Source organism: Carcharodon carcharias, chromosome 26 (assembly GCF_017639515.1).
Source record: "Carcharodon carcharias isolate sCarCar2 chromosome 26, sCarCar2.pri, whole genome shotgun sequence".
NCBI classification, from domain to species: domain Eukaryota; kingdom Metazoa; phylum Chordata; class Chondrichthyes; order Lamniformes; family Lamnidae; genus Carcharodon; species Carcharodon carcharias.
Window position 1 is genome coordinate 43,558,732 of NC_054492.1, and position 13,470 is coordinate 43,572,201.

General features: G+C 37.5%; 1 protein-coding gene across 11 annotated transcripts in view; it reads left to right on the forward strand.

Moving 5' to 3' along the window:
• Positions 1–13,470, forward strand: part of fam214a (family with sequence similarity 214 member A) — a 92,571-nt gene that overhangs the window by 69,580 nt on the left and 9,521 nt on the right. For 6 of the 11 annotated variants that reach the window (XM_041175024.1, XM_041175027.1, XM_041175023.1 and 3 more), the window contains 5 exons: positions 2,200–2,328; positions 5,404–5,483; positions 6,662–6,767; positions 11,041–11,199; positions 11,441–11,509. In XM_041175024.1, coding sequence (XP_041030958.1) covers positions 2,200–2,328; positions 5,404–5,483; positions 6,662–6,767; positions 11,041–11,199; positions 11,441–11,509 — 543 coding nt within the window. Of the gene's footprint in view, positions 1–2,199; positions 2,329–5,403; positions 5,484–6,661; positions 6,768–11,040; positions 11,291–11,440; positions 11,510–13,470 lie in introns of all 11 variants that reach the window. The other 5 variants (XM_041175022.1, XM_041175031.1, XR_005941443.1 and 2 more) reach the window with 4 other exon arrangements.

Here is a 13,470-nt window from a genome sequence, read left to right on the forward strand (position 1 = left end):
CCAGACTCAAATTTCCCCCCTCATGAGTTTTATCAATTTTCCAAAAACTTTCCTTGGGTCTAATAAAACTTAATGGAAACCTGTCATTCTGTGCTTGGGAGGGAACTCAAGCAATTTTTTAACTCGGGTGCTGAGTCCGGTATTGGTTATCCAGATAATATCAGTGTCTGTGACGTCACTGACAGCGATGATCCAGGTAGTGCTTGCATTAGAACAAACAAAGACAAAAGAAACCCCATTACTTTTCTGGTTCCCTTCACTGCCTCCCCCATGGCTCTTTGCTGCTCGCTCACATGCCTTGCGGCTCTCGTCGATCCCTCACGTCCCCTTCCCCACTCCCTCCCACTTTCCTCACAGCCCCTTGCTGCTCCCCTTGTTGCAACCTAGCATCCCTCCCCTACTCCCTCCTGCTCCCTCCACTCCCTTCTCCACTTCTATTCCAGTCCCCTCCCCGACCCCCTTCGCCGCTGGCTTGCTTCACCCTGCTTCCTCCCACTCCCCTTGTTGCCTCCCTCCTTCCTGCGGTCCCTTGCTACTTCCTTCACTGCTGGCTCCCTTCCAGAGCAGACAGCAAGGACTGGAAGGGAGAAGTGAGTAGTAATATAGATATATAGAAGGTATGGATCAAAATAATGCACCAAATACAAGTTAGGATAAGTGAATTGAATTGCATATTCAGTGGCATAATTTCTTGGGGTTTTTTTATACACCTGCAAACCCATTTTCAACAAAAGTGGTATTTTAATTCAGTGTGCTTTATTAATTTTTGGTTCTCCTTTTTACTGTATAAAACTGCTTGCATGTGGTTTACACAGCATTACAGTGGTAGTTGTTTGGCACATTTAATTTTTATGAATATTGTAATTGTTTAATGATTGGACTTCAGGGTAGGTAATGAGTTCTTCTCACATAACTTTCATTCAGAACTCAACTGTTTCAAATTAGGTTGAAAATAACCAGAAACATCTGGGCAGTTCAGGAAACAGGCTCACAGAAGAGTTATGGAAGACAATTATCTTGCTGCCACAGTATTTCACAGCAATCTCATTGGCCCATGGGACCTTCTTACCCATCGATATTCTCAAATACTTTAAGAACTCTCTTTAAAAATGCACACAGACTTTTTGTGAAGAAAATTAGCCATCTAAGTGAAGGATGGTAGAGTGTGAAACATATTTTTTGAAACACAGTGCCAGCATCAAGCATGTCCAATAGCTAACCAGAAACAATGGCCCAATATTAACTTGGAACCTGGGCTGGCTGTTTTGCGATCAGGAGACCCAGAAAAATTTAATGGCAAGCCTGGTTAATACTTTTCCTGGCCACAGCCAGCAATCATGGGATTGGAGACATTGGGGTCCAGAGACAGATCAGGAGGTCATGGGGAGAAAAGTGCGGAAATGGAAGGTTTAGGTCAGCGGGAGGTCATGGCTCAGGTTAGGGGCATGAGGGGGAGCGGATTCATGGGGTAAGCTGAATTAAGCAAATAGGTGGAAAGGCACTTAACTGCTGGATTCAGCAGTCCACCCCATGTTTAGCTGCTGAGTTTCCCAAGGTCGAGAAAATCTGGCTGGCCAGGATGAAATTTAAAATTGAGATTTAAATGTGTGGTTTGCAGCCTCATCATAATATTTAAATGAGTCACCCACGCCCACCTTCCCTTTTTTCCCCAACCCCTCCCCCTGTCATCTCACCCCACCCGCCTTGGTTAAAACCAAGATCTGTAATATTTTTACACCTCACCCAGCCAAACCCACCCATTTTTGGGAGTTATAATTCCCCCCTGCCAATGGGTTTTGTTTTCAGCATCACAAGTACCCTCTGCTACTCCAGCATGATGTCTGACATCCATCACTGTTGTGGACTGAGATTGCCATGTTATGAATAGTTTTTGAAGTATGCCCTTATGCCAGTCAGAGACTCAATTAGGTCCCTTTATAGCCAGCAGAAAGAGGAAACTGCCATCCTATCTTTCGGGGACGGATTCAAACAGAGAGCAATAGCATATTAACCAACTGCAACATCCCACCATGAAAATCTTTCCCTGTTTAAAGGAAAGATTTTTTTTTTAATTAGTCCTTTACCATTATTCAGAGTGCCCAAGAGCCCACTGCTTTCTCTTTAGTTCAAGGAAAACCTAAAAAAACATATTTTACAAAAATTGAATTGAAGTCAGTAATGGTGGATGTTTTCCTACAGAAGAATTTTTCAAAATCTCCTCTGAAACCTTCGGGTAACTTTTGGAAGAAGCAAAATCGACGTTCGCTAGATGGGATTTCAACAAAAGTTTTTCATCCATGTACTGGATTACCCTTACTTTCAAGTCCTGTAAGTTGATTTTGTTTTAACAGATTTAATATTCTACTTCTAATTGCAAATATTTTAATGTAATAATTAGAATTTACAACTGTAGGATGTTTTTAAAAGTGCATCATTGAAGTACTATAATTAATAATTTGTAAATTTTTGTTTACAAGTCACCTTTACAGCATTAAATAAGGCAGACTCTGTCCCAGGTTTCCCAAGAAGCATGTTGCTTAATACTGGCCTGTTCCAAGTTTATAAAAGTTTATGTACACTTTTTAAAATTGCTTTCTTTTGGAAAAAGCTTAAAATATGCAGACCTCCTGATCCATATAGTAACAAGACTTGTAATACTGCAGTTACAGGGAACAACTGTTAGAAGCTTGCATATTTCAGTGCATCATTTGGGCCACACAAGCAAATTTTGAATGACTAGATTCTATTGCTCTCAATTATATTTCATTAGATTTAGTCAGAAGTAGACCCTAATAAAATGGCTTGTTTTTGTTCTTCAGATAGTTCAGTAACCCCATATTTGATCAGCAATTGACTATGTAGCAAATATCTGCAGTAAATGTAACATTCTCATAGTATAAATCCTTTTCAAAAATTGTTCCTCACCTCCTTACCAACCCTTAGACAAATTGCACTTTTTGTGAGTCATGTGGGCATGGTAGTTTATTTGAGATTAAAGTCTGGAAATTACTCATGCTTGACATCCACTTAATGTTTGACTAAGAAACATGCCGTAATGTGGCTACTTCCTTTCCTTACTTGTTAAATTTAAGGTTCTTTGTCCTGTGCAAACTGGTACTCACCATGTACTGTTATAAATGCAGCTTTTCAGCAATTTTGGGCAGGCCTTTACATATGGGATTTGGAGGTGCTTTCATTTCCAGGCTCCAAAATTATATGGAAACAATTTCCTTCAAGTGGTACACTTGCAGAGAGTTACTGACACTGCAGGTGATGCTGCTAGCACTCAGTGAACGTACTTGCGACATCTGGTGGTAGAAGTAGATTTTTGGAAAAGTTTTTTCTTATGTGATATTCAGCATCCTCGGTCAGTCATGGCGCAAAGGAACCAATGGTCTTGATCTACACCAAAGACAGACCTGACAGTAACTGTGTAATTGGCAGTGGGGTGGGGGAGCAGTGCAGAGATTTTATAAATACAGGCATCAAGGAAGCATGCAACAAAAACTGTATGGTTATGTTGGGAGTGTTTTAATTCTACATTAATTTAAAGAAGTAGAACATCCCAAGTAAAGGTGATGAATTTCTAGAATGTATTTTGGACAGTTTTATAAAACACTCTTTTAGAACTGACGGTGGAACAGGTCATATTGACTGAGTTGAATTGACTGACTAGAATTAGTTAACCTAAGGAACCACCTTATAAATAGTGATCATACTATGATTGAATTTGATATTAACTTTTAGAGGATGCAGGACTGACTTGTCAATCAAAGAAAGTAGTAAAGCTTGCAAAAAGGAATGTTTAAAAAAAACTTGCAAGGGATAACAAAGATAACAACAAAGTATTTAGAAACATATTAGGAGAAAGAGTAATAGTGACAAACATATATCTAAGTTTGCAGTTAACACAGTTAGATATTACAGCAAATTGTGGAAATGGAAATGGAACATCATTTATCAAAACTATAGCAATTGAAGTTAATTGTGGCACACTGGGAGGTCATCCAGTTTGGAGATGAGAAAGTCAAGTGGGAATATGTTGATTGAGAGAGCCTAAGTGCTCTGGAAGAGCAAAGGAATTTGGGTGTCCATATGCACAGATTACTGAAAACTAGTGCACCGGAATGAAATGTAACCAAAAAGACTAATGTAATGGTGAAAGGGGATTGGAATACAAAAGTGAGGAAGAGATGCTTCAATTATGCAGAACCTTGATCAGACCCAATCCAGAATATTGTATTTTCTTTCCCACCTATATTATATTACATATATATATATCCCACTAGAGTATTGTGTTCAGTTTTATGCATGGAACCTGAGGAAAGATTCACCAGAATGATAGTTAGGCTTAAAGGGTGAAACTTTGAGGACAAATTGTCTAAGCTTTGTTTGTATTGCCTTGAGCTTAGAAGGTTAAGTTAAATACAGAGAAGCCATCCCCTTTGGTGGGGGAATCCAGAACTAGAGGACGTAATCTTAAAATTGGAGCAAGACCATTTAAGCACGAAATCCGGAAACAGTGTTCCACACTGAGAGTAGTGAAAATCTAGATTGTCTGTGAATGTTGGGTCAATTGAAATAATTAAAGCCTAGATTCATAGATTTGTGTTAGCTAAGGGTAATAAAGAGATAGGGATCAGAAGTGGGTGAAAGGAGTTGAGGTAAAGGTTATCCATAATCTAACTGAATGGCACAACGGGCTTGAGGAGCTGAAAGGCCTCTTCCTGTTCTTATGTTCTCATAATCATGGGATCTAATGCATTGAAAGTTTTTACACTCCATATACATTTCAAAAACAAAACTGGTAATACTCATTCTTCTGTGTACCTGTATAGCAGGTAGGTTTCATGTTTGGTCAAAATTTTTGAGGTACCAGATATAATTGTAGAGCAGTGTATTTCATTGTATCCAGGTGATGGGCATTAACTGGGAATTCACTTGTGCTTATATTTTGCTTGGCCTAAATAGCCAAGTGGTTGTGGTACTGGGCTTGTAAGCCCAAGATCAAGAGTTCAAATCTCACAGTGGCAAATTATGAAACAATGTAATTTCATCTGCATAGGAACAGATGGAAATGTGTTTGTACTCGAAAGAGTTACATAAGAACAGATTGGTTTAACTCATAAAAGTTACATAGGAACAGACTGAAACTGTGGTTGTTGGGTTAAGAGATACATGCAATGTCTATCACTAAATATAAGCTTATAAAGTGTGTAACAATTAGGCTCCAGTTCTTTTAACACCTAGCTTTCTGGAATAAAAACCAGAATATAATCTACCTGGATATTTCCTATGAATTACTGTTGCAGACTATGTTGCAATCATAGCTGTGGTTTAGTGTCAGAGTCTGTAAATCAGCGTAACTTATTGTTAATAGAATTTATCTTGTTGTACACCAAGGTTCCACCAAGAAAAAAACAATCGGGATACTTTGACCTGGACACTTCATTGCAAAGACTAAAAGGGGTACCTTGCAAAAGGTATTTCTGTGTCTTTTTCTACAGTTTGAAAAAAAAACAAAGTGGCATTCTTCAGGATTCAAGCAAAAGTGTTTTTGATACAGGATGCATACTAAATTTAATAGGCAATTCATTCCTTTACTCTAATGAATTGCATTTGAGGATTGTGCATTGTATTTAAAGTTAAATGCTGATTACATAAATTGGCTTTGGCTGTGTTCTGTTTTTAAGCAATTTCACAGTTTGACCTGAGATTGTTTTGCTCCATTGACTTCTTTCCTTAAATTCCCGAAAATAAATTGCGACTTGCGATTTCTTGGTCAAGAGACTTTGACTTAAAGCTTTAATCAGAATGATATTTTTAGGATGAGTGTTATGTGCTGTAGGACTAATCTTCTTAAGACTTATTACTGTAACTCTTTAACCCATTCGAATTGGAGCACCTTGATGCCACTTTTCTCATTGTGATATATTTAATCTATTTGTGCCCAAGTCCATGTCAGACCTTTCCCTGCTCTATAGCATACCCATTGCTATGAGATATTTTATGTAGCTTCCAAAGACAGTATTGTATTGAAAACTTGGTGTTCTACAATTTTAATGTTCTATATTGTGCCTTAGTAAAAGAGCTGCTAATAGAGTTGAATGCCATCTGCTGGCAATTTGGTGATGCTTTTTTACTCAATATTCATTTTGTAAATGTAGTGTTTATGGTGGCATTTTCTTTTTGACATGGTATCTTTGTGCAAAAAATATGCTTGTCAAAGCTGTTGTTGTTGAAATCAGCATTGGTTACCAATAAGTACCTCCAATGAAAATTTAGAAGTGCAGAAATGGAAAGAAAATGCTGGAGGAGGGGAGGAATCCGAGCAGAGTTCTGAACGTAGAGGGCACATTCTGCACTTTATTATTTCTGTTGTCATGTTTAATTGTATGGGCAACTTGTGTTGTCAGTGAGAAAGGAGGGTACTGTTGAAACCTGTTTAGAAATATATTTGCCTATTTATTTGAACTAGTTAAGGGTTAATATTTAAATATTCATGTTTACTTGAATTTTAACAATGTATTCTGGGTTTACACAGTTTTTGCATAATTTAATGCATAGAGAGGACAATGTTTCATTTCATCTAGTATTGAATCCATCTACCAAAGGGCAAAAGATTATTTGCTTTTATGTTATATTTTCTTTTTCTTTATAGCCAGAGACAGTATTTAAGACCAGAGAATGATGCTGACCAAGGGAAGCAGCTCCTGAGTGTCAGTGCTCCACCTGCAACTAGCCTTAGCCTGCTTGGAAACTTTGAGGTACAAATCAGAAATGCACATGTCATGCAGAAAGAAATAGGCTAAACAATTGACCCAGTGTTTAGCTTATTTGAAGGAGATTTTTTGAGTAGAAGTGTTATTATTTGTTTTTGAGATTCCTGTGAATGACTTTTAAAAATATATTTAAATTTATTCATATCTATAGTTACAGCACCGTTTCTCAGATTTGCCAGCAAGAGTTTAGACTATAATCTGGTGAATTTTTCATGTTACACATTTGAGTGGGAATACGTATTTGTACCCATTTGTGTGTATGTTTCAAAAGATAATCAGTAAAGCCACAACAGTTACTGATGGGCTGCTGTTCAGTAGAGTTTGTGTTTTTAATGGCTCGGATGGTAACTTGGGAAAGCAGCAAGGCCCTGTCTTCATCTTAACATTAAGCTATGCATCATCTATGATTTAAAGAATAAAATGCCTCTACAGTCATTTATGCCCCCAAATCTGTATTGCAGTCCTAAATAGCCCCAGTGCTTTTCAAATATTTGCAAAGATCTTTAAGGAATTACACTATATTATCAAAATGGCTATTTTGAATTTGAGGAGTCAGGCCTGTTTCAGCCAGTTAAGATATCTCTATGGTCCTGATAAGCATGAGACAGGATTTTCTGATTATATTAAGAAGATTGTGAGGAGCTCTCTATTTTAGAGTGACCAGACATTTGAAAATTACAACACGAGAAACAGCAGCTACCTTTCCTTCTCCACCCCTTGTTTTCAAAGTGATTTGCCATATGGGTCTAAGTGGAGATGTTTATTCTTCTCGCAGTGAAACAGTGAATCTTCGGAAAATGAAGGAGGTATTTTTAAGCACAAGAAATATGGAATTTGAAGTACCTTTTGGCTTAAGTGTCTCAAGAGGCATTGTTGTATAATTTTCAAAGTTATATATGTGTAATATGTTATTTAGATATTAACAGATTGGAGTACAGTTATAAATTTTGTGCCTAAAAATCTTGAGTTCCAAGCAGTAGTTCATAAGTTGCAATCTCAAGTCCATATTTTTTTTTTGAGTATTAGGATTGGAGAATTGGAGGATGGTTTTTCTTATGTTTAAAAAGTGCAAAGTTATATATTATGATTTTTTTCTTGAATTAATAATTGTTCATTTGTTTAACTACATATTCTGTGTGCTGTTTGGGAGACGAGCAGTTTCTATATTATAGTATCACTTGTAGTATAACCAGGGCCCTTTTCATTTCTTTTTGGGTATCTGTGTTGTTTGGCATCAACAATTCTCACTATCACAAGGTAAACTAGGATGTATTTGTGGCTAGCACTGAGATTGAGATCTGAGAAATTATCTGAGGTTAAATGAGGGATTTAAGAAAATTGAATCATTAGACATTTATAGCGTAGTAGAAGGCCATTGAGCCCAATATTCTTATGTATAGCTCTGTGAAAGAATTGTTCAATATTTTCCATTCTCCTGCCCTTCCCTGACACCCCATAAATGTTTTTTTCAAATATTTCTCCCTCAGTTTTAAAAATGATCGATTCTGCTACTGCTACTGTTTATGGGAGGGCATCCATGACCTCCTGACCTCACCATTTGTTCTTTTAGTGAAGGTCTTAAATTTATGCCATCTGGTTGCCAACTTATCAAATAGCTATTCCCTGTTTGCTTTATCAAAACTTCTCATTATTTCAAATACCTTTATTAGACCTCCTTTGTTCTGGTGAGAAAAGCCCAGTTGCGCAAAACCCCAGTTTCTCATGTCTGCCCTCATAACTAAAGCCTGTCATCTCAGGTAAATGTAAATGACCCTCTTTTGCATTCTGTTCATGGCCTTGATATCCTTCCTAAAGTATGGCATCCAAAATTGGACACACTGTTCTAATTGCGACCTAAGCCAGAAAGGAGATGTCAAGAACTAAAATTGAATGTGCAGAAATAACTCCTAATTTGTTTGTAACGATTCAGTTACTTGTATCTTCAACAGTGGTGTGAGATTTAAAGTTTCAAGAGGAAATTGTCAATTACAATAATTTCAACAGCATTGCGAATCCATGAAAGTACTTCTTAGCTTGAATATTTTTAAATGTCTAATAAATCTGGAAATTATATATTGAGGATCCATCATAAAAAACTCAGTTTAAGGAAAAGAAGCAACTAGGTCAAGCTGCCTAATAAATATGTCTCAAATCAAATTTGTCACAAGTTGCATATATTTTCCTTAAATGAGTGATTTTTAAATTCTTTTCCAACTTTTCGGCAAACCCACCAGTGATGATATTTGTGTAGACATGGTGTGTATTTTGATGCTGTATGTCATGAGCCCATACCTGACTGTTGCACTTCCATTTGAGTCTGGAAGCTACAAGAAGATGTATTAATGGAGCATTGCCATTTGCAACAGTGGTTTTCCAAATAATTGCTGTTGATCCTGCTGAACTTGCAATACATGAACAACCAGAATAAACAGGAATGTAGGCATATGCATTCTATTATCCATTCCATACACTGTAACATGTTATTTTGCTACAATAGAGTTTTTTTATGCATGTCCTTAGCAATCATCTAAATCATACAAGATACATGCCTCCAATTTTTGGAAGCCAAGACTTTTTTGAGGGATGTTTTCTGCATCTAGAAACGATGGTTAAGCTTACTATTTTTAATTTTAACAGCGATTAATAGAAACACTAATTACTTGTGTTTTCCTCTTGGTGAATTGATTCAATAATATTTGTTAAATTTTGCTTCCTTTTTGTTATCCTTGCCAGCAGAAACATGGCTAGTCAGGCCTTGCCAGCAAGAATAACTAGTGTACATCTCTGCATCTGCTTAACTGGTCAAGGAACAATGATGTTCATCCAGCTCCAAACATTGGGAACTTAAAAAATAAACTGAAACATTTACATGTTTCAAAAGACTGAATTATGGAATCATGATACAGTGTTAGAGCCAAAATGTGTTTCTGAGCCAGAAACTAAGAAAAATAGATTAAACTATAATTAGAAGTTTTCAAAATTATACACACGCTGCTTGAATGTTTAGTTTCTTGGTTGGTTCTGGCCTTCTTTTGCTACTTGCAATAATTTATCCACACAACTTTGAAATGTTGATTTCTTATAAGACCAAATGGAGCAGCGTATCAGGGCTTTTGAACAGTTCACTGTTCATCCATTTCAAGTGCTCACAGGCAAATGATGCTCAGTTGAGTGCAGTAAACTTGAAAATTATGGGTGAGAGAGGTGCTGGGACTTCAGTAAATCCTATGCTGTGGGGTGGCCCTCTCCTATCAAACAGATTCTGAATTTGTTAACAGGACAATTGCAGCAAAATCTTTGTTAAACAGATGCTCTACCAAGGAATTTAGCTGCACCATTGTTGATTTAACTCAGGCTCTGCAGGTGAGCGAAGTACTACTCTGTTGTTTTAATTGCCCCCAATGGAAACATACTCCATTTCCTTTGAATACTAATTAACAAGGCCTTAAAATCAATAACACATTTTTTGCAAAAATATTTATCACTAAATTAATTTTCTTTTTTTGATCAGGAAAAAGGGAGTTGCATACCAAGGCAAAAAGTGGTTGGTGGCTTAAGCTAATTTCCCAGTCTCCCTGCAATATTGCCATTTGTGTCCAGCATTGTCATCATTAAACAGCAATAGGAGACAGTCTCATTGTGATCAGTTCCAACTGAAACATTAAAAGTTACAATTATCCTGGGATATTTAAAAATTTCCATAAACAGGTCTTGATTTTACCAGGAGTTAAATTTTAAAGTTTTTTGTAAGTCCTTTTGAAATTTTAACCCAAGCAGAAAATAATTACATTAAAAAATTAAGGGGGGGGGGGGTAAGATGCAAAACAACAGATCGCATGTATAATTCTATTTGTCAGGATCAGGTAATTATTATGGAGCTATAAAATGATAAAGATACATGGCTGAAAATAGACTGAACGGTTCTGATGTTATTATGAATACTGCTCAAAATATTTTATGATTATCCTTAGAACTTCAAGTTTAGACTACAGCTTTCAGCCTTCTACACAGCATCAATTATTTCATTGAATATTAAACAGAAACGTTAAAAAAATGGAAATCATTATTCGGTGGATCACTGTTAGTGATGGTTAAACATTTGTGATATTAGAATTTTTTTAAATATTGGGACATTGCGATGTTTGCTTGATTAATGAAAGAACTTGATTGGTTGTGTAATTGCTGAAAAGCAATATTATGTAATTTGATCCAAGCTACCTAGTAATTCTAATCTTAGAATATTTTTAATGTTCTCCAGGAGTCCATCCTGAATTTCCGCTTGGAACCTTTAGGATCTGTTGATGGTTTCACAGCCGAGGTGGGAGCAAGTGGAACATTCTGTCCCAGTCACATGACTCTTCCAGTTGAAGTGTCATTCTACAGTGTCTCTGACGATAATGCACCATCACCCTACATGGTATGTGTTATTACACATTCCTGTAGTTAAAGACTTGTGATCAAGGTCATGGTGTAGCAGTAATTGGTTAGGACCCATATCTCTCAGCCTGGTAAATCACTCATTTATTCATTTGTTAATTTTTGCTCTTTATGGGTATGTTCAAATTGATTCTTCATCAGAAAACAAGTTCTTTGGTTTTTTGACAACAAGCTTCCTGTTTGAAGCAATCTGTTTTGAATTGAGGATTATTTGTTTGTAGGGTGTGATTAATTTGGAAACCTTGGGAAAACGAGGCTATCGAGTACCTCCATCAGGAACAATACAAGTGGTAAGTTAGTTTAGTGTTCTATCTGTATTGTCAATTACTCAGATCTACAGAGCATTTGAGATACAGAATGTGATAACATGAAGAACCATAGCAGTAATATCTGTGATATCCCTTAGTAGTTTCAAGGCTTACTGTGGATAGAAATGACATTGATATTGGTTACCAAGTTTTTCATCAATTTCACCGAGTTAGTTGGTCATATCATATGATGAAATTGTTGGAATCTCTAGCTAAGATATGCTCAATAAAGCTGTTATTTTTGTTTTTAAAATCAAATGTTTTTTCCCCAAGTTCTGCAGTCATTTACTGTTGGAAAACAAAGCATTACTCACTTATAGATGCCTATAAGGAGTGATTCACAACTGTATGACTAGTGTATTACGAATGTGTAATTATGATATTACATATTTTAAGGACAACTGTTTGTTGTCTAACCTTTATATTGAGTTTAAAAACCTTTTCCAAAATGGGAGAATGGACAGACAGCATGGCATTTTTCTGTGTTAGCTCAAACCTTGTCAGACGCGTATCTCTAAAGTTGGCTATGAAGAGTCATGAAAATGCAATGGTCTCCTCTGGGGATGTCCATTGTATCCTCTCCTGGATGTGAAAACCCCATGGCTTCTGAGAGAACAGGAGACAGAAAGGGACTTCAAAGGATCTCAACATAGTTAAATTTTTTGCCTGGTGGAACAACGATTCATCAAAATTAACAAAGCAGCCATTTTATTCTTGGCTGTGAAAAAGACAGGCTGTGAAGGCCAGGTGTGCGGAACCCCCAGGAAGAACTCAGGGAGACGTCATCAGAGGGGTTTTCTCTCTGCCACCGGGAGTCAAAGAGAAAGGTATTAAGAAATCAGATGCTATTTTGCTGAAAGAGTCCAGGCAATCTTCAGGTGTCATAAGTGGCAGAACTAGTGAGGAACAAGAAGCTTGTCTCTCCCAGAACCTGCTTGACTTGCTGAGTCCACCTGAAAAAGACAAACACCAACTAGTCGACTGCAGAAGCCATTGCAGCTGCTAAACAAAACCTCAACTTTCAACTCCTTCACTTCAGAAAGAAGCAATTTGAGCAACGGGCCCACAATAATATCTCTCTGACACTAGTTGAAAATCTCATCTTTGTGTCTTTTTTCCTTTATCTGCATTTTAATCTTAGTATGTGTGTTTTATTTAATAACTTTATCACTTCAGTAGCTTTCAGCAGTTAAAGAACAAAGCTTAACTACTGGATTATTTTTTAATTGAATCACTGGCAATACACACACACACACACACACACACAAACACAAACACACACACACATCCTCAATGATGAGGGAGCCCAGCACATCAGTGCAAAGGAAGGCTGAAGCATTTGCTACCATCTTCAGCCAGAAGTGCTGAGTGAATGATCAATCCCTGCCTTCTTCGGAGGTTCCCAGCATCATAGATGTCAGCCTTCAGCCAATTCAATTCGCTCCACGTAATATCAAGAAACAGCTGAAGGCACTGGACACAGCAAAAGCTATGAGCCCTGGCAATATTCCAGCAATAGTACTGAAGACTTGTGTTCCAGAACGTGCTGCACCCCTAGCCAAGCTATTCCAGTACAGCTACAATACTGGCATCTACCCGGCTATGTGGAAAATTGCCCACGTATGTCCTGTACACAAAAATCAGGACAAATCCAACCCAGCCAATTACCACCCCATCAGTCTACTCTCCATCATCAGTAAAATAGTGGAAGGGGTCATCAACAGTGCTATCCAGCGGCACTTGCTTAGCAATGACCTGCTCACTGGTACCCAGCTTGGTTTCCGCCAGGGCCACTCAGCTCCTGACCTAATTACAGCTTTGGTTTAAATGCGGACAAAAGAGCTGAACTCCTGAGGTGAGGTGAGAGTGACTACCCTTGGCATCAAGGCCGCATTTGACCGAGTGTAGCATCAAGGAGTTCTAGCAAAATTGGAGTCAATGGG